This window comes from Pseudopipra pipra, chromosome 9 (assembly GCF_036250125.1).
Source record: "Pseudopipra pipra isolate bDixPip1 chromosome 9, bDixPip1.hap1, whole genome shotgun sequence".
In the NCBI taxonomy this organism is placed as follows: Eukaryota; Metazoa; Chordata; class Aves; order Passeriformes; family Pipridae; genus Pseudopipra; species Pseudopipra pipra.
The window spans coordinates 12,495,741-12,515,894 of NC_087557.1; the positions used below are offsets into that span (position 1 = coordinate 12,495,741).

The 20,154-nt window shown below is 35.9% G+C and overlaps 1 protein-coding gene across 41 annotated transcripts in view; it reads right to left on the bottom strand.

Moving 5' to 3' along the window:
* The window catches only part of LOC135418864 (hornerin-like), a 53,964-nt gene that overhangs the window by 19,773 nt on the left and 14,037 nt on the right, over positions 1-20,154 (bottom strand). For 23 of the 41 annotated variants that reach the window (XM_064664635.1, XM_064664630.1, XM_064664624.1 and 20 more), the window contains exons 12-42: positions 19,336-19,371; positions 18,192-18,230; positions 17,560-17,577; positions 16,955-16,990; positions 15,906-15,950; positions 14,932-14,961; positions 14,642-14,677; positions 14,280-14,321; positions 13,929-13,958; positions 13,617-13,652; positions 12,363-12,398; positions 11,988-12,029; positions 11,698-11,727; positions 11,384-11,419; positions 10,939-10,980; positions 9,559-9,591; positions 8,132-8,164; positions 7,837-7,872; positions 7,668-7,709; positions 7,472-7,507; positions 7,324-7,362; positions 6,944-6,988; positions 6,317-6,346; positions 5,212-5,250; positions 4,554-4,595; positions 4,331-4,372; positions 3,419-3,460; positions 2,869-2,910; positions 606-647; positions 464-502; positions 33-74 (exon numbers count right to left, since the gene is read on the bottom strand). In XM_064664635.1, coding sequence (XP_064520705.1) covers positions 33-74; positions 464-502; positions 606-647; positions 2,869-2,910; positions 3,419-3,460; positions 4,331-4,372; positions 4,554-4,595; positions 5,212-5,250; positions 6,317-6,346; positions 6,944-6,988; positions 7,324-7,362; positions 7,472-7,507; positions 7,668-7,709; positions 7,837-7,872; positions 8,132-8,164; positions 9,559-9,591; positions 10,939-10,980; positions 11,384-11,419; positions 11,698-11,727; positions 11,988-12,029; positions 12,363-12,398; positions 13,617-13,652; positions 13,929-13,958; positions 14,280-14,321; positions 14,642-14,677; positions 14,932-14,961; positions 15,906-15,950; positions 16,955-16,990; positions 17,560-17,577; positions 18,192-18,230; positions 19,336-19,371 — 1,158 coding nt within the window. The remainder of the gene's footprint in view (positions 1-32; positions 75-463; positions 503-605; positions 648-2,868; positions 2,911-3,418; positions 3,461-4,330; positions 4,373-4,553; positions 4,596-5,211; positions 5,251-6,316; positions 6,347-6,943; positions 6,989-7,323; positions 7,363-7,471; positions 7,508-7,667; positions 7,710-7,836; positions 7,873-8,131; positions 8,165-9,558; positions 9,592-10,938; positions 10,981-11,383; positions 11,420-11,697; positions 11,728-11,987; positions 12,030-12,362; positions 12,399-13,616; positions 13,653-13,928; positions 13,959-14,279; positions 14,322-14,641; positions 14,678-14,931; positions 14,962-15,905; positions 15,951-16,954; positions 16,991-17,559; positions 17,578-18,191; positions 18,231-19,335; positions 19,372-20,154) is intronic. The other 18 variants (XM_064664640.1, XM_064664637.1, XM_064664599.1 and 15 more) reach the window with 17 other exon arrangements.

The following is a 20,154-nucleotide window of genomic DNA, read 5'->3' on the forward strand; positions in this document are numbered from 1 at the left end:
TCCTGTGAAGACACAGTGACCCGAATATTTACCTGGTTACCAGAGTAAGAACTGTGGGAAGAACCTGGGCTGCCCTAGAAGAAAAACACAAACCAGTTATTTTCTCACAGACAAGAGTTTAAATACCTGCCTATCCAGTTCTCTCTTTACACTCTTTCTCCCAATTTTGAGCTAATTTCCATGTACCTGAATACAGGTACTGTTAAACTAGAAGAAATCTTCTGGTGGCAACTTTCTTAGCCTGCTGAAATTTGTATTCTGTAAGAAAGCTGCAGATACCAGCCTGTACTGTTCTCTGTCAAACTTCACACCTCTAGCTTACACCCAGGGTTAAGTTTTCTGCTCTAAGGGACAACAGTCAGGCCTCTAATTATGGCATGTCATAGCACCCACAATACTGGGCATGATGGAGCCAGGAGGATGGGAGTCTGTGTTATCCTGGTAAGGGAGGAAGAACTACTACCTGTCCATAGGATCCTCCGGGATAGAAGAAAGGCCCTCCCTGTGCAGAAGACAGAATGGGTTACTGGTGTATATTTGGTTACTCCTTCAAGGGAAGGTTTTGGATGGAGCTTCTGAATAGGGCATTTTATCTGAATGTTTACCTGATTACCAGAATATGTGCTGTGTGGATAACCTGGGGCTCCCTGAAATGAAAACACAGACTAGCTATTTTCTTGCAAGCAGACATTTACATGAGTCCATTCTGAATTTCTGTTCTTTCAAATAAAGCTTTTGAGGACAACATTACCGCAAACATTAAAAGAGAATGCTGAGGGGGGGGGATTGTTAGAGATCAGGAAAACTTTAGCAGGTTCTGATTTTTTCTCTTCAGGTTAAAAGATCTGAAAGTAGCAGTAGCATTTAATTTTACTCTTTCTAATCACAGAATCTAATGTCATACCTTGCAGACTCTGTTGTTATAGATGATCATGATAATGATGGTCTTTTTAAAAATTGCCAGAACACTGAACTTCCAAAGTGTAAATAGTGTTTAGGAGAGCTCACCACTTATGAGAGAAGACTATTTACCAGTCCATAGCATCCACTATTACTGTCACATCCCCTTCATATACAGAACAGGGAAAGTATTATTCTGTGGTTAGACTGCTTCCTCAGAGCAGTAGACTAAGGTCTTGCCTTTAGATGAAACTTAGAGAAAAAGCAGAATAATTGCAGTGTGAGACATTTGGAGATCCAGGATCCACATAAGGAAAACCATTTTTCTTTGAAAAAACTTTTTGCAGGAATTTTCCTCCTGTGCTGAAGAATCTTCAAGGAAGTAGATACTCTTTTATGTAAGATTTATGAATGGTGGTTTATTTGTACATGTACATCTACCTATAGCTTGCTTTTTTATTCAGAAGAATGTACCTACCTATCACAGCTAATCTGTTTGCATGCTAATCTAAGGCACTGTAGCTGCCACATGTAGAGGGCCCTGGACAGAAAATGAAGATAGCTCTGTTTTTTAATTCAGTCTATTCCTTGCAAAGATTGCTGGATTTTACTGTTGGATGAAAGCAAAGATCAAGTCTATTGCTATCTAGTTCATCATAACTTAATTTGATCAGCTGATAAAATTGCAAACTGGAAAACAATCTCTTGTGAATCAAAGTGGACACATCTGCACTGAGAGTTGATTTTCTACTGTATCCAATTTCGATGTCTTCTTTTCTTCATGCTGAAAATTTTTGTTGATAGCAACTAAATACATACACTCTCATCTCCCCAGTCAAGATGTGGTGGATTCCTGTTACAAACTAAGTCCTTTTTTGCAACAATTAAAGCATGTAAAGAAAAGGGCTCATCAGAATGAAAACTTGCATAAAGATGTCCACCTTTTTCCTTGTAAATGGATTTGTTGATATAGATTTACAATCACATGACAAATAAAGGTTTTTCCTCAATTAGGTTTCAATAGTAGTTATCTTAAATAGACTAGTTTATATTTTAAAACATACAGGTCATGATTACTGCTCACCCTCAGTTAGGTGAAAGAGGTGGTATTCTACCTTACCAAAATGACTGCTCTTTAAGTTAATGAAGTTAAGTCCAGAAAGCAGTAATTTTTTTATACTGTTAGTTTGTTTAAATAGCATGGGGGGGTTTTAATAGAAAGAATAATCCGCAAAATAATTCCCATTGAAATTGAAAACTAAAAAAAAATATTACACCATTCAAATGGTTTTTATGGAAATACAGCTTCAGTAAAAGGTTCACAATAAGTATTCTGGTAGAAGAAAGGTGACTTCAAAATCCAAGTTCATCTGTCTTTGCCAGGTGAAGCCAGAAGCCTGGTAAAACTACTCTATAATGTCTGGGTAAGCACATTCCTTGGCCTTTTTCCCAGCACAGGGGCATTGCCTAAGAGAAAAGTTTATCCAGTGCAAGTGACAATGAAATTGCAGTGATTGTCTTTATGGGAAAGAACAGTTTAAATGTTGATTTAAGAAACTAAATTTTGAAACATTTACAGATTTTGATGTTTTAGTCACAGTATTTTATTGCACCAGTTAGAAAGACAAGGAAAGTAACCTGGATGCAATTAAATTGATTAAATTAAATTCTGTGGTTACTATAAGGGATAATGACTGTTTTTTGAAAGTAATGAATAATTAGCACATAACAGTCAAGTGACAGAGCATCTGGATCACCAAGCACAGGTACAGGAAGTTAGTGGCTGAATAGTAACTATGCAGCTCAAGTAAAGTGGAATTCATTCTTCCGTTTCATTGTATGTAGTTTACCCATACTAAGGAAATGAACATTAATGTTTAGTGTTAACCAAGTGTCCATATTTACTAGATGATTAATTCAAGATACTCCATTATGTAGATTGAAGTATAAACTCAGAAAAATAATTACCTGTCTATGACCACTGCTTCCATCAGGACAAATGCAACCACCCTATAAATTTTTAAAAAAGGAAACAATCATTGCTTCGTGGAAATTTAAAATAAATTCTTATTTCAGATGTGAAACTGTTTAGGGGAAGAAAGACTGTGGGGTTACAGAGTAGCTGTGACCTTTCCTACACCTAGAACAAATGAATTTAGCTCTGAATAGTTAACATTTGCTTTGAAAGTTGGACTGATAGTACATCTCTTGGTGCTGTGTCTCAGGGACAGATGCTTAGCAAGACAGAAGTATCAAGTAGTCCAAGAGTGCAGAGAATCACCATTGTGCTCTCACCAATAAAACATACATGAAATTGAAACAGTGTTGAAAAGTGACTTCAGAGAGCCATTTCTGATAAATTTAATCCGAACAGTCACTTCATTTACAATTTAATGCATAACATGACCAATCCTCCATGCAAAGGTACTTCACTTAAACTCTGATTCCTGAATTTAATTAGTTTAATTACCAGGAAGCAATCTGGACAAGACTAGTTAAAAATAAAGACAATCCTGACCTGATTACTTGATCCACCACTGGTTGCAATAAATGATCCACCCTTTGAAGAAAACAATTACATTTTATCAAAGCATTTTATCAGAACCTGAATTATAAAATTATGTAGTGAGAAGTAAGGTGACAAACTCTTTCTACTACTTTCCTGCATGAACAAGCACTATCTGTTGAATTATTGTGAAAACATAGATTTGGATGAAACCTAATTAATGATATCATACACAGGGAATTGGTATCAGAAAAACTAATTAAGAAAACAGTTATTTTCTGGAGCTTATAAATCTGACTGCACTATTGAATTAGATTGCAAACTCTCTTGAGACAGAAGACTATGCTAGTGTTAAATCTGCATAATGTGGCATGTAGCAGGATTCAGGATCTCTGGGAAGCTGATGCTTTAATAAAAACAGGATCAAGTGCCACTCTGGATCATTTAAATTTCACAAAATTCTCTAACATATACAGTGCTATATCAGTACACGATCCTATAGAATATTAAAGTTGGTTCTACTTTAGTAACAGAAGTACCTAACCCCTAAGATGTACCTACTTACCAAATTTAAAATGAAAAAATTATATATCTGGCCATTACCATCACTAGAGCAGGACTGTTTCCAAAAAAAAAGATTCTAAACCTATTTTTTTGGTGTTTTGCAAATGACTTTTACAAAATGTTACGTAAAGAAACACCTGTGATGGTTACCTGCTTAATGGAGAGAAGGAACAGAACAGACTCTGTATTCTGGGCCCATTTACAACTGCGCAAAGTTATAACGTTATAGGGAAAACACTGCCAATTCAAAATAGCATCCTTCAGCACAGAAGGATTAGTGGAACCTAACTTTCAGAATGAATTATAATTTATCAGAAAGCTCCTTGCAATGATATCATGCACCTGACACTATGTTCTTACCTGGACGTCAGTGTGGCTGCTGTTTGAAGGAGAAGATGCATTCTGCGAAGAAATAAAAAATGACACATTTTTCAGTAAGGGTAATATAGTGCTATTGGGAGAGAACTACCTAACCCTAAACAGAATTCTCTGTTGTGGAAACTAGATCCTTCTTTTTGTAGGTAATACAGCAAGGAGCTATAACACCAGCAGTAGTTCAGAAAAGGTGACAAGAATGGTTTACCTGTACATCATAGGCTCTTCTGCTTAAAGCATGTGATGTATCCTGTAAAAAACAGGAATATTTGCTATTAGGAGATTAAAATGCACTGATCTGTGATAGACCTTCTTTTTTCCCCCCCTGTATTTATTTAAAACGGCTCCAGACCCTTTATTATATACATTGAGTAGGAATGGCTTATTATAAAATAAAAGGTTATTTGCACGTAATTTTTATAGGCTACTGCTGAGTCTGACTTGAAGCTATACAATACACATACCCGTATCCCCTCCACAGCCTGCTGAGCACAGTAAATTACCAAACATTATTCTTTCTTACTTCATTATTCTATCTCTTTTCAGCTAAAATTTTAGCTGTCCTTTGTATGATACTCATTTAATTTGAACTTTAGCTTGGACCAACTCTGTGCTTAATGAAGAGCAGGAATTTAAGCTGCCCTCCACTTCAAAGCATGATTTGCATGTCTTTTTTTATCTATATATTTCCTTTGAAGAAATTCGTGCAAAGAGCAAATAGTTAAGTAACTTTATTTTAATTTTTCCTTAAATAGAAGAATATTAATTAGGGCAACATATTTACAGAAAAATTAGGCATAATTAGGACAAGTTAGGGCTAAAATCCTACAAGCAGTCAGAAAAGAAAAGAAAAAAAAGTTACTTACTCGGGCAACAAGAACTTTCTTCTTTGCACAACCAGAACCCTGTAAGGGAGCCAAAAGATTGTTACTACTTTAGAGGTGGAGTTATCTGCACTAAGTACTTTAGCAAAAATCTACTACTTGTCAAGGTCACATATTCTGGAAAAGGAAAATGTTTGGAGATTTCATTTTAATATCATTAAGGGTCTTAAAAAGCATATTCTTTGTTTTCCCTTGTTTTTTTTGGTTTTGTTTTTGTTTGCTTGTTTGTTTGGTTTTTTTTTTTAGAATTCCCTATCCTTTGTTATAACCAAGGGAATACTAGCATCTTTTGTGAACCAAGGAGGAAGCGATGAGGCCCCTAAACAAGGCTTGCTGCTGAAGGATTTTTTTTTTTTCAGAACCTTTGGCATTCAAGGTAAATACAAGCGAAAACAAAGGATGTTTCAGAAGACCTCCTTACTTCCTAGAATACATGTTTGGTGCAGTACTAAAGTAGTAGAGAGAAAAGTGGGAAAAACAATGAAGCAGTACGGTGTAAGGCTGACAACTGAAGAGAAGGCAAGTAGCTGATGACAGGAGGTTACTCTAGATGGCAGTAAAACAAAAGGAGGCTGTGACATAAAAAAAGCTTTTCTACGAACTGAAAAAAGTAGGGGAAAATGTAATTTATTTACACAACAATATATTTGCTTGGTCACAATCTACCCATGTTAATCACAGTTTCTGCTTGTAGGACAGATGGAAAGTCTTGACAGAGAGAGTATTACCAGGGACAAATGTTACTTTACAACAATAGCATAAAAGAGAGTTTAAATTTGAACAGGTGAAAAAAGCTTGAGGTAAGGTACATGCCTCATGTACATAGGTGGTTAATTCCCAAAAAAACTATACAGTCAAAGTGCATATACTATGAAGAAAATATATCAGTATATATTCTGTATTGTGCACTTTTTAATAATTGTGCAACAACCTTGAGTACAGAGAAATAATTAACTTTTTGAAGGGTATTATAAAACAATCATACACTACAGTTAGAAGTCCATGGGTCTAATATAGAAGTGTTCAGTTACTAACACTGTCATTAATCACAAGAACTTGAATATTACAGAAGAAACAAAGTACTTACCCGACTCTTGGCACTGTAAGTAGTGTCATTCTGGAAAAGAATACATTATTCCCTTTTTAAAGAATTATTTAAATACAGTAAGCTTACAGAAAACTAATTTTTTCCGAAACAGCATACGGACATATTTCACTTGTTGCTCACATTCTCCACAGCCTTGTCTAAATTAGTTTGAAATCCTATAATTACAATCTGGAAAACATTTTAATAGCAGCTTTAGATTGGTGGAAATGCAACATGAAAAGCAGTGGAATATCCATAATTTCTTCTTTCATTCATTGTATGTATTTAAGTATTTTCTTTTAGATTTTCTTTTTTTTTTTGAAAATTACTGTAAAAGGTATCTTTACCTTTTGGGGAAAATCTTCTGTTACTGCAAAGCCATTGAAATACTTTTATCCATATTTCATTTTATCAAGTTAAATGCATTTAAAAACACAAACCATATCTGTAACTACATATTTGACAACTTTCACCAAGAAAAATGCAGTTGCTGAAACAGCTATTAGTGTGGGAACTCGGCATTCTTTCTGGATCATTCTGCTCAAAAGACTGCATCTAGCAGTGCAATATTTTCTCATCTACACAAAAAATGTTGTGATGAAAATATATTAGAGAAAACATACTCACATCATCACAAGCATTGGGATTATAATCTGGGGAATATTGTGAATCCTAGAAAAACAGCAGATACCAGTTATTTCCTCACAAAATGGGTTGTTAACAATACACTTTGATACTGTACTCTGCAAGACAGAAGAGATGCTTATGCAAAGGAAAAGCTGAGTTAAATTAAATTAAGATCTATGTAATAAAAAAAAAAAGAGCCAAATCCATAGCTGCAATAGTTGCTTACAGGGAATGTTCCGATCCTCAGTAAAGAAAAAACCACCCAAACCCAACCCAAAACACGAAGAGCAGAGAAAAAATTATGTTTTATTACATCTTTGAGAAAGACGATGCAGGGACTACAAATAATGTGTAACTAGGAGAAAGAAAGAACTAGTTACCTGATTATCATAATAGGTGTCTGAGGAGGATGATCCACCCTTTAAAACAAACAAATCAACCAAAATCAGGATGTAGAAAACTGATTTTGAGCAGACACTAAAGCTTATATGAAGTGATGTGTAAGTAGGGAAATAGAATATTACTTACTTGGCCACCACCATAGTTTTGTGAGGAGGATCCATCCTACAAAAAAAATATAAACTCTACTTCAGAAGAAACTGTGATTTTCTTCAAGGACTGTAAAGCTGGAATAAACAATTGCCTAGGATTTCTTTTAAGATACTTGAATAACTTATCAAATATGATAAGAATTCTTACCAAGAGAAAATCAAGGTCTACCTACCTGGTTGCTACCATAATTTTGTGAGGATGATGATCCACTCTGCTAAGAAACAACAACAAAAAATAATTAGAATGAATATTACAATATTGCAGATTGGATACTGATCAACCATCATGGAAGTAAAAGCTCATAAAACCCCAGTGGGAGACAATAATAATCTAGTACTTACTTGGCTACCACCATAGTTTTGTGAGTATGATCCACCCTGTGAAAACAAAACAGCAAGAGTTAAAATTCTGGAGAGCTTAATTTTATCAGAATGCACAGAGCTGTCTTAGGGCACTGAGTTCTTTCTATGTAAGTAGAATTTCAGGGCTGATAAAAAGTATGTTTGCAGGGAAAGAGTTACAGGCTGGAGATGGGGAGACCCCGCAAGTGTCTATACCCTCATAAGCAAGAAAACTATACGCTGAATTAGAAATGCTTAAAAACTTTTTACCAATGGATAATAAAGAGCTGCCTACCTGACTACCCTGTGATCCACCCTGTGATCCACCCTGTAAATCAGACAAAAAATTATGCATGCTTTAGACACTTGCTGTTTGCATATGGAATATTTTTAATGAAAGTTATGATACTTGCTTAGGAAGAGTAAGAAGAAAAGGTAGATATGCAATATGGATATAATTTCTAATGCAGTAAGCACAGATTGCCAATAGTGCAAAGGTAAATACTAGATGAGAAATATATGAAAAATTCCCCTGGTAGCATTATTACACAGAAAGCTGTGAGCTGTGAAGTATCAGGGCCTCCAGGAATAGGTTTTAAATAAAACACTCAGTATGTTTCAACATGCCCCCTTTAGAAGAGAAATGTAACTTCTCCAAGTGTAATCAGAAAAGACATTTTTGGAAGTATTAGTGACAAAAGTGTATAATAAGAACAGTGAAATCCTGAGCTATTGAAGTGAGTGGGTTATTTGCCATTCACTAAAATCGGACTGAGGCTTCATTCAGAAGAGGCAAAGGAAATTAAATAAAAAGTATTATCTTTCAATGTTCTAGCAGATTTTAGAACAAAATTTAAGCACCTTCTTTAGTCTTACAAAGGAATAGTTCCTCTTTACAAAGAAAAAATTGAAATGCTATTATAAAATAATTACATACCTATTTAATATATTATTCTTTCAAGTTATAGCAAAGTATTAAATACGGTGCATTGTATACACTATACCAAATCATATTAATATATTTTAGCAACATCTATGTTGTTTGTATATTTATAAATATAGTATATATTTATAAAGCACAGTATTTATTGATACAATTATTTTATCTCATTTTTCTATTCCTCGTGAAAACTCAGTAAGAATCAAAAGAAGTATCAAAAATAAAAAAGAAATCATCTATTGCTGTTTTCTTACTAATTTTCAACATGACAGAGATTACTTCTTTAAACATAGCTGACACCCTTTAGGATAGTGGTTTTTATAGTTCCAACATTGAACTTGGAACAAATACACATGTAGCTGTCTCTAGTTCCCTGCACAAACTGAATGAATTCTTAAGCCAGTTTGTTCCAGGAACCCCAAGTGGCAGTCCTAAAGTATTTTCTGACTTTTGACAGGAAAAGTCCACAGAGAGGTTGGTGAGCTCCAGCCCTGATTTAAGTTGTGCCACTTCAGCAACTCTGCAGTAGAGTTCTTTCCAGAATCTGGCCTCAATGTCTTATAAAGCGAGACATTTCACAGGCATAATCCTAGGAAAAAGGGGGGAAAAAGACTCCAAAGCCCCCGTGATACTCCTGTGTACAGGAAGATGGTGAGTTCTCATCTCCTAACTTTTAAGATTATATACATTTGTGCTACATGAATCTGAAGTTGTTGCTAATTGAGTTAGTGGCAAAACTAATTTTGGATGCATCTTAAAATAAGAGGAGAAAGAGCATTTACCTGGTGGCAGGGATTGCTATCATATGAAACACCCTGTTAAAAAAAAATAAACAAAAAGGTAAATGCCCAAATCTTCATTTTTCTTTCGAAGTAATTTGCTTTCTTAAAATTTCTTCTGTGAGAATTAATGTAACAAAACTCACCATAAAACTTCACAGAGGGTGAGTTTAATTTTATTTAATCCTTTAAATGTGTGGCTTTACCCTCTGTCACTCCCATACCCACATACTCACAAGGATCAAGACACATGCACGCAGGTGATCAAAGGAGGAGTTCTTGTGAGCCACAAGGAAAGAAAGATAGGCTGGCAATTGATGTCTCTCTGTATCACCCTAGTTCCTCTTGGTTGGTAAAGATTAACTGTTGGTGGGGTTTTTTTGGAATCAACTGTTACTGATGGGTGACTATCTATCTCTGTTGTGACCGTTTATCTCAGTGTGACCATCTATCACTTGCTAGATTCACCCACTATAGATGTTAGGCAAGGCTGCTGCTCAGTGCATTTTATTTCCCGTTTTGGGTATATTTTGGCTACAGCCAGTCTTCCTGTTGGGATAACAGGATGAGAAACAGTACACAGAAAGAGTTCTACCCTGGCTGTCGCACTCCCATTATCACAGCACAGATAAGTCAAGAGCTGTGTCACCTGTGACACAGCTTAGGTCACCTGTGACACAGCTTAGGTCACCTGTGACACAGCTTAGGTCAAAGGAACACATTTTTCAGTGTTTATCAGTTTGATTGTTGTTATATGTGTCCGTGTTGTATTGCTTCTTATGATGCTTTTCCATGCATTTCCATTCGTGCTTAACTTACACCAGTCCTAATATTTCTGCTAAATACTTGTGAAAATGTCTGTATTTATACTTCTATTTAATTCTTGTTGCTTTCCTCAATATATTTATGTAACCATAGGTTTACTACATGACCTCATTCACGATCCATTCACCTGGGATCTCATCACTGAAGACATTGTCTTTACTGTTGTAGGCATACACAAGTTGAAATGGAACCAGGATGAAAATTACTAATTTAATTCCTGTTCCTCAGGAGCCACTCTCTAATCCTATTTTCTTCTACAGAAAATAAATGGAGTAACATCCAAAACTTCCCAAGGAAATATTTTATCTGTTTATTAAGTAGAGAGATTAATCACATTTCTGTCTTCAGTGTGTAACTCTAAATGGGAAAAGCATTTCATACCAGTTACAATGACAAACAATATCAGCCTTCCTTGATCTCTGTGCTAGATAAATCCATGAAACAATCAAAACAATTGATTGAAACTAACAAACATTATAGAACTTGTTAAAAAATGTGTCACTACTGGAAAGAAAGCTGGGTCTAGTTTTCAAATAGTTTGGAGAAAAAGGAACTTACTTGTCCACAACCGCTGCTGCCACTTGAAGAAGATCCACCCTGCTTGGGAAAAAAAGAAGAGCAGCCTGTAATCCAAATATTCATTTTCATTCATTTTCTCCATTTCAAATACAGAAACAAATTTTCAAGTGCTCTAGATGCTTGACTGCTTAAAAGGTTGGGCATCTACATCCCTCTACATCGAACTGAATTTTCTGGTAAAGTATTTGTGTATGTTAAGACTATAGTGCATCAGAAAGCTGACACCTACATGCGCTCCTTTCTACATGGGAAACAACTGTTTCAGTGTGCCTATAATTGCCAGACTCATGAAAAAAATTCACAACTCTTATTTGTAATGGCTACTTACTATATTATTTTAAGAAATAAACCACAGAATTCTCAATAAATATATGGGAACATCACATACATGCTGTGAAATGACTGGTGACAGACTGACACTTACCTGTCCATAGGAACTACCACCTTGAGGCTGGTAGCCCTGCAGGAAAGGCAAGAAGAAATTTGCAAACAGAGCTGTATACTCTTAGCAAAGATGCAACAGAATCATAGAATACCACAGAATACCAGAGAGAAAAGCCCAGTTCCAGTAAAAGTTCCTCTGTTCTTTTTTCCTTCATGGTATTTCAGTGGTACAAACCAAAATCAAGGATGACTTAGCAACACAAAGAAGGAAAAAGTCCCACCCACACCACAAAGTCCATTTACAAGACAGGCTCCTACAGAAGAGGTCAGCGCATTTCAGCAAAAAAGCCTCACCTGGCCATAGGACTGGCTGCCTTGGGAACCCTTTAAAAAAAGAGAAGGTATTTATCACCTGGACAAAGAGGTTTCTTTAAAGAGCATAACGTTTTTGGCAATAGAGCTGCACGTGGGGTTCTCAAAAAGCATAAAGGAGACAGAACAGTATGCTGGCAGCTGGGCTGCAGAAGCCATGAATCAAATTGAGGTGCAGACTGCCAGGGGAAATATCAGTCTCCAAAATCTGCCAGTCTTTGGTCACAGAGATATCAGTGAAGAACTTCCTACAGAATATTTAGTTTGCTTACCTGACCATAGGAACTGCTGCTGCCCGAGAAACTTGGCCCACCCTAAGACAAGGACATAATATGGTTACTTCCCTTTTGCTAAGGATCTCAGCCTGCATTGGGAAAAGCAAGTAACTACTTCCTAAAGCTGTGCAGGGTAGTATGAGGAGCAGGACATGCTCCTGGCTCTTACGAGGATGCTGAGTGCCATAATTTCACGCTGGGTTTTCAGATAAATAAGTAGCACATGGATAAATTTTGAGTGTGAGTATGCACACTTTCAGAGCAAATGTGCTTTAAAGATCAAATTCTGAGGAATTGCTAAGTGCTTTTGCTGTGCCATGGCACTCCATTTCTCAAAGGCTGCATTCTGACTGGTGACTGACTGATTCTTACCTGGCCATAGGAACTGCCACCTTGAGGTCTGTAGCCCTGTATGAAATGAATTATTGATTCATAATTACTGTATTTGTGAAGCAGATGCCCCTCTAGAGTTTGCCTCTTGGTGGGGTAAAAAAAGCTGGAATAAGACAGAGAATGTACAGACTCTGCTGCTTAACTAGAGTTATTTTGATACTTCTTATTTGGGATGAAGAGCTGTATTTATTGAATGAGAACTGTAGAGTAGTTTTACATGTGTCTCAGACAGGACTCGAGTTTTATGAAGGTTTTCCAGGAAGGCATGTAACATTTTCTTATTATGTTTATTTTGCCTGCCATTTATTGGACACTGGGCTTAGATGGCTAATGGTAGGTGAATACTGATTTCCTATCTTTGTATTTTTCATGGGCACCAATTGCACAATGCCCTTCCTCCAGGGAAAATAAAGATGTAAAATAATTTTGAAAAATTAAGGAAGAATCTTAAAAAAACACAGACTCATAAAATGTAAAAAAACCCAACGCAATTAAAATTAGCAGGTCAAGTGAATTAGCCAGGGATGATAGTACTTTTTGAAAAACTCTCAATAATATAAAGTTACTGTGGGTATAATTTGCTGATGCAATCTGCCTTCAATATAATCTCATAAAAAAGCAGTTGTTTCATGTACATGTAGATATGTGCCACAGCTGTCTGGGACAGCTACAAAGATGGGGCATTACCAAATAGAATTAGAAGGATCTTGTTTATTTCTGCTATGTGACATAAGAAATCTTAAAAAAAAAATCATAGCTATTTCAGACCTGCTTTAATTTACATAAAAACTGTAAAGGGAGGTAAATATTCATCATTTACAGGCTCTATGACCAAATATTCATGCAGCTGAGAACCTGTCTCAGTGTTCTTTAGTCCTTCAGCACTGTTTCTCTGTACTGAGAGCAAGAGACATAAAAGAATTGACTATAAATTTGTCTTGTACCGTGAAGGTCAACTAGAATGGTAATAGCATCAAACAGACTGTTTCTACCATAAATTTTAAAGTTCCATACCCATGGAAAAGATAAGATAGGAGAAACCTATGATTTCTGCAGATATCCATGAAAAACAAAACTGTCATTTTCACAACAAAAGTTTTGAAATAGATTCAGAGGTGTTTTTTTTTTTTTAAGAACTCAATATAAATTGAAAACAATATTTTAAGATTGGTCAAATTTTGCAGGGCCATGGCACTCCACTTTCTCAAGTGCTGTATTCTGACTGACAATTACCTGTCCATAGGAACTGCCACCTTGAGGCTGGTAGCCCTGCAGGAAAGGCGAGAAGTCATTTGCAAACAGAGCTACGTAGTCTCTTAGCAAAGATGCAACAGAATCATAGAATACCAGAGAAAAAAGCACAGTTCCAGTAAAAGTTCCTCTGTACTATGTTCTTTTTTCTTTCATGGTATTTCAGTGGTACAAACCAAAATCAAGGATGACTCAGCAACACCAAGAAGGAAAAAGTCCCACCCACACCCCAAAGTCCATTTCAAGACAGGCTCCTACAGAAAAGCTTGGTGCATTTCAGCAAAAAAGCCTCACCTGGCCATAGGACTGGCTGCCTTGGGAACCCTTTAAAAAAAGAGAAGGTATTTATCACCTGGACAAAGAGGCTTCTTTAAAGAGCATAACATTTTTGACAATAGAGCTGCACGTGGGGTTCTCAAAAAGCACAAAGGAGACAGAACAGTATGCTGGCAGCTGGGCTGCAGATTGTCCTACTCTCAGCAAAAGCCATGACTCAAATTGAGGTGAGATTGCCAGGGGAAATATCAGTCTCTAAAATCTGCCAGTCTTTGGTCACAGAGATATCAGTGAATATTTAGTTTGCTAAATATTTAGCAGAATATCTAGCAAATATTTAGTTTGCTACAGAATATTTAGTTTGCTTACCTGGCCATAGGAACTGCTGCTGCCTGAGAAACTTGGCCCACCCTAAGACAAGGACATAATATGGTTACTTCCCTTTTGCTAAGGATCTCAGCCTGCATTGGGAAAAGCAAGCAACTACTTCCTAAAGCTGTGCAGGGTAGTATGAGGAGCAGGACATGCTCCTGGCTCTCACAAGGATGCTAAGTGCCATGATTTCACATACTGGTATTCCAGATATGTAAGTAGCACATGGATAAACACACACTTTCAGAGCAAATGTGCTTTAAAGATCAAATTCTGAGGGATTGCTAAGTGCATTTTCTGTGCCATGGCTCTCCTTTTCTCAAAGACTGCATTCTGACTGGTGACTGACTGATTCTTACCTGGCCAGAGGAACTGCCACCTTGAGGTCTGTAGCCCTGTAGAAAAGTAAGAAGTCATTTGCAAACAGAGCTGTATACTCTTAGCAAAGATGTAACAGAAAGGCCTAATTCCAGTAAAAGTTCCTCTGTGCTATGTTCTTTTTTCCTTCATGGTATTTCAGTGGTACAAACCAAAATCAAGGATGACTCAGCAACACTAAGAAGGAAAAAGACCCACCCACACCCCAAAGTCCATTTACAAGACCAGCTCCTATAGAAGAGGTCAGTGCATTTCAGTAAAAAAGCCTCACCTGGCCATAGGACTGGCTGCCTTGGGAACCCTTTGAAAGAAGAAAAGGTATTTATCACCTGGACAAAGAGGCTTCTTTAAAGAGCATAACATTTTTGGCAATAGAGCTGCACGTGGGGTTCTCAAAAAGCACAAAGGAGACAGAACAGTATGCTGGCAGCTGGGCTGCAGATTGTCCTACTCTCAGCAAAAGCCATGACAAACTGAGGTTCAGACTGCCAACCTTGAGCATTTTTGATGTTGAGTACTGACCTCCCTGTTGAATCAATCCTTACAAGTCATACCTACCCTTGTGAAATATTTTTATGATTTCATGTAGTGCTACAGACAATATTGACAGGCATTTGCCTCCCTCCCACCCCCAGCTCCACAAAAGAAGGAAGTCTTAAAGAGCCTTCAGACTTGAGTTCGTACTATAATAGTCTCAAGTTTTAGTTTTCAACAATTTATGATGACATTATGTTAGTATCTGTTGAATCCACACACTTGTTTTTCACAGAAGTAGCTTTATCTTCCTGGCTTTAAGTAATGCTGAAAAACACTGCACATCGGTCCACGATTATGATTCTTCATCATTCTTGATATTGCTAAGCAACTACCCTTTATGTCTTTTGGAATTTGAGGTCTAATATACATAGGATCTACAGTATGGGGTTGATGGTGTGGTAATGAGCCTAGAATCACTTTTCCTTAGTGCCATGACCTTTGTGCTCCTTTCAGAGAACACACTGAATGGAACACAGTCATTTCAATTCAACCTATCACACAGAAAAATACATTTGTGAGCATTCTGAACAAATTAGTTGAACACCGATAGCAGATGATAATTTTATGAACAAAAGTCAGAGAAATAGAAATATCTGCACCCTGTGAAATAAATATTAAACTGCAGAAAATAATTTATTTCTGAGTTGTGCTAGCCCTGTTTCAGTGAAGTCTAGAGGAATATTTGTAGCCCCCTTTAAGTTCATTTACCGTAATGTAAGTGCTGCTGCTGCTGCTTTGCTGTCTTTGTCCACTCTACATAGGAAAAAAAAGTCAGTTATTTTTAAGAGAAATTAGAAATTAGAAGCAACTCCATCCTTTTATCTACTAGATAGTTTGAAAGTCATAAAGAGTTCATTAGACCTTTTCTTATGCCATGCCATCTCCATGTGATACAAAATGTATATAAAGATCCTTCAAAAATAAAGTGCTAAAAGTATTTATACACTTTGATATCATGTTCTTAAAGAAAATTCATTGTATAACACATCATTGTGTCATATTGAGGTATTTCAAGTGAGTTTAAATAATTCTGCCCTTCAGTGGTACCACACAAACCGTTAAAATCATATCCATTTGTATTCATATTATGACTGAAATTTCATGACTAAGTACAACAAACTTCTGACAAAGGCTTTGTGAAAACATGAATTGAAGAAGTCATGGTTACAATTAAGCCAAAGGAAAAGTCACTGCAGAAAATATTTTGATTCCCATGAAGTATGTGGATTATGAGTGGAATCAAATATAATTTATATCTACATATTGAAAACTCTTAACCTGTGTAATCAAAACACTGTACATTTAAATTTAGAAATAAAATAACAAGGAAATTTTATTCCTTTCTCTGCCAGCATTCATCACTACTCATGAAAGAACATAATGCTATACATTTTGAAAGCAATGATTTTCAAAAGACAAATGTCATCTGGGATAACCTGCTACTGATCTTTCAGTGAAAGTGAGAATTTGCTGTAGTCTAACAGACTGGCATATGAAGGAAGGGAAGCCTAAACCATTAAGAGTTGGATGTAAGTTAAAATTGCAAAGGACCCAGAAAAAACCCAGTTGCAATGGTCTTTAATCAGCAACCAAGTAAGATATGAACTTTGCTGTAGTCACAAAAACACCCTACTCCACCACTGAAGTTATATCTAAATTATCCACACTTACTTGTTCTCTAAGAGGGGAATAATTACTTAGTTTACTGAGACAAGGCTTCATTTAAAACTCAAGTGTAATGGAGAAAGAATGTCTACCTGTACTATGATCCTTGTAGCAGAACTTCCCAAACTCTGAAAATAAAGTCCAGAAACAAAAAAAACATAATACAGTAAATTTAATTGCCTTGTTTAAATGCAATGCACTTGAACAGAAAATACCAAGTTTGTATATACCACTTAGTTTGTGAAAATAAAGGGAAAGGTCATATGTGTGATGTACTGAGTATCAATTCTTAACACCCAGCATTAAACTAGTTTATTCTCAGCTCTGAAAGTCTGGGGAGACAGACTGGCCCTACTACATAATTTTCTACACTTACATCTGCTTCTCTTACAACTGATATGGGGAGCAGCAGAGCACAGGCTATGCCCTCTCTGCACTAGCAGTCAGCTTGGCTCTTCCAAATGTGCTGAGTGAAGCTAAGACACCATCATCACTGCAGCTCTCTCACTGTCACCTGCATTGGACACACATCACCACACGTGCAAATCCAGTTCCTGATCCAGCCACTTGTTTGCTGAATTCTGGGGCATGAGGGACAAATGTGGAAGCGTAACACACACACCATCCTGAGAAACTGGCTTGATTCCATAAGAACTGTAATACTAATATAGAAATAATAGGAAAAAAGTATGCTTACCTGGGGGAAGGTATGACGCTGCAAATGAAACAAAACAATTTTTACTTATTTTGCATGAGGGCTTGTCCAAACAGAACATTGCAGCAGAGAAAGGGAAAAAGGGTCCTTATCTTTTGGATGCAATACACAACCAAATGTCAAAGATGCATCTTAATCTTCATTCAGGTTAGAACAACATGTTCTATTACAAACTTAACACCGATAAGATATTACATTATACAAACTCATTTTAAACTCCTAAAAGCTAAACTTAGTTTTAATTGACTGTATGAGTTCCAAAAAAGCAGAGTGGAAATTTAATAGTTTAAAAATGAGAATGGAAGTGAATTTACAAAAGAAAATTGAAATAGAAGCAGAAACTATTCAGGAACACAGAGACTGAATGCATTGAGAGACCTGGAATCTGCAGCTAACCCAGTCCGTCTGCAAGCACTAAGAGCAATCACAGAACCATGAGATTTGTAGCTATCTTATAACTGGCTTTCCCTGAAGATAATTATACACATAGAGTAAACTCTGCCTGTCAGAGAATTGTCTCCAAACACCAGGACTCTTTCTGAAAAATTAAAAATGTAGACGTTTGAAAGCTTTTTGAGTCAGAATTCTCAGTATTGTAAAGAAAAACTGCTTACCACAGGTGGAAAAGGGTTGCTGTTGGCAACGACCACTACCTATAGAGAAATCAGAGGAAGCTGTTTACTCATCATAGTGTCTATTTAAATCATTAAATATGTTAGAAAAATATGAGGAATACTGAAATCTCTATATTTACAAACTCTGATAATCATGCTATGGATGATCACTTTTATAAAAAAATTTAACACACATTACCAAGCAAAGAAGAATATATATGTACACATGGTTTACATAAGAGTGTAAGGAAATAAAAGATTTGCTCCCAACCACACAATGACTCAGCTGTAGAGGCAGAAGCAGGATTTCATGTATTGTACCATATCCATTGGCCTATACTGTGTGTCTTTTTGATCTTCAACGTTCCATCCCAAACTAGAAGATTAATTTATTTTGTCGTTATTCAATATTATGCTAAAAAAAAGACTTCATATTGAGTTTATTAAAAAAAAAATTAAGCCAAATGCAGACACAATGAGGTGTTAATGTTTTCTCACTAAAGCTCTCCCCACCTTTTTTTTTTTTTTCAAACTGAAAGCAGTTTACATTACCCAGTGGTGTGAAAAGGAAAAGGAGAGTTAGTGCTCTCAGGGGTAAAGAATTCTAGTACAGAACAGGAAGAAGTATTAAAAAATAATTGAACAGTATGTTTTAAATTCTTAAAACAATGGTAAATTAAAATGAATAAAAACATCTGTGAGGACATGAATTGGTACACTTTGTGTTTACTGAACACACCACAGTATTAGCACTGAGTTTCCTGGGGACTGAAAGAAAGAGTCCATTTAAATATAATTATGAGTCAAATTCAACAATAAAATGAATTCTATTGATCTGACTTTCTCTGAGCCACACTTATTTTCAACCCTCATAACTACGTAATCTATATACTTAAAATCCTAATTACATCACAATTGCTGTCCTAACTTTTTAAAAAGAAACATGTATTTTATAAACAATTGAATCAGCTATCAGCAAGAACCACCACAGCACAGCTAGTTAGTATAAGGTTTCTAAGTACCAAAACAAATCAAATCATATGAATCAATCTGGGTTAAAACCTTGAAAAATCCTAACTGAAGCAAAAGGAGTCGCGCCAAGTTATAACTGTAAGAGTTTTTCCCTTTGAAAAGGAGAGCTTACCTTCTTACTGGAATCAGAGCTGCTTGAAGGGACAGACTGTAAAGAATACAGAATCCATATTTTGCTTAGGTAAATGTATGGCACATTAACTACAGCACTATTTTGCACAAGAATGTTTTGCTAACATGATTCCCCTGAAGTACCAAACAAAATAAGATTCTGAAGAAAAATACGAATGTATTGGCAATTACTAAATGAACAACCCAAATAAATTAACTAGCTTGATTTTTTTTCTAAACACCCAATTATTTTGTTATTTTTACAGAGCACTGTATAAAAGCTGCAAATGTTTCATTTAACATCAAATTGGAAGTTTGTTTATAGTAAAAATAATCTATTGTTAGAAAAAAAATTAAGCTCTTCTACCTTCATCAAAAAGGAAAACAACCCAAACTCCAGAACCCATCCCTTCAAAATTAAAAAAACAACAATTACAACAGCATCTGGGAAAAAATGAGATATGCCATCAGAAGATAAATGTTTTAAATGAAGCATAAAATAACGTGCAGTGAAGTTATCCATTTCATTAACTATTATGTACAATTGCATAGGCAAAAGCCAGAAAAAATAGTTTTAATTCTTAGTAACTATCAAAGAAAGTCACTGACTTCTGGAAAATCATAACAAAAGTAACTGGTGTCCATTTTCAGAGTAAATATAATTGAGTTTCAGTGCAAAACAGGACTAAATAACTTCTAACAAAGTGGATATAACAACATACATCAAACATGTAACTCATCTGCTGAAGTTATTTTCAGACATTGTTACTGAGCCATTTGAAGGCAGTTCATATTTATCCCCTTTCATAAGTTTAATTAT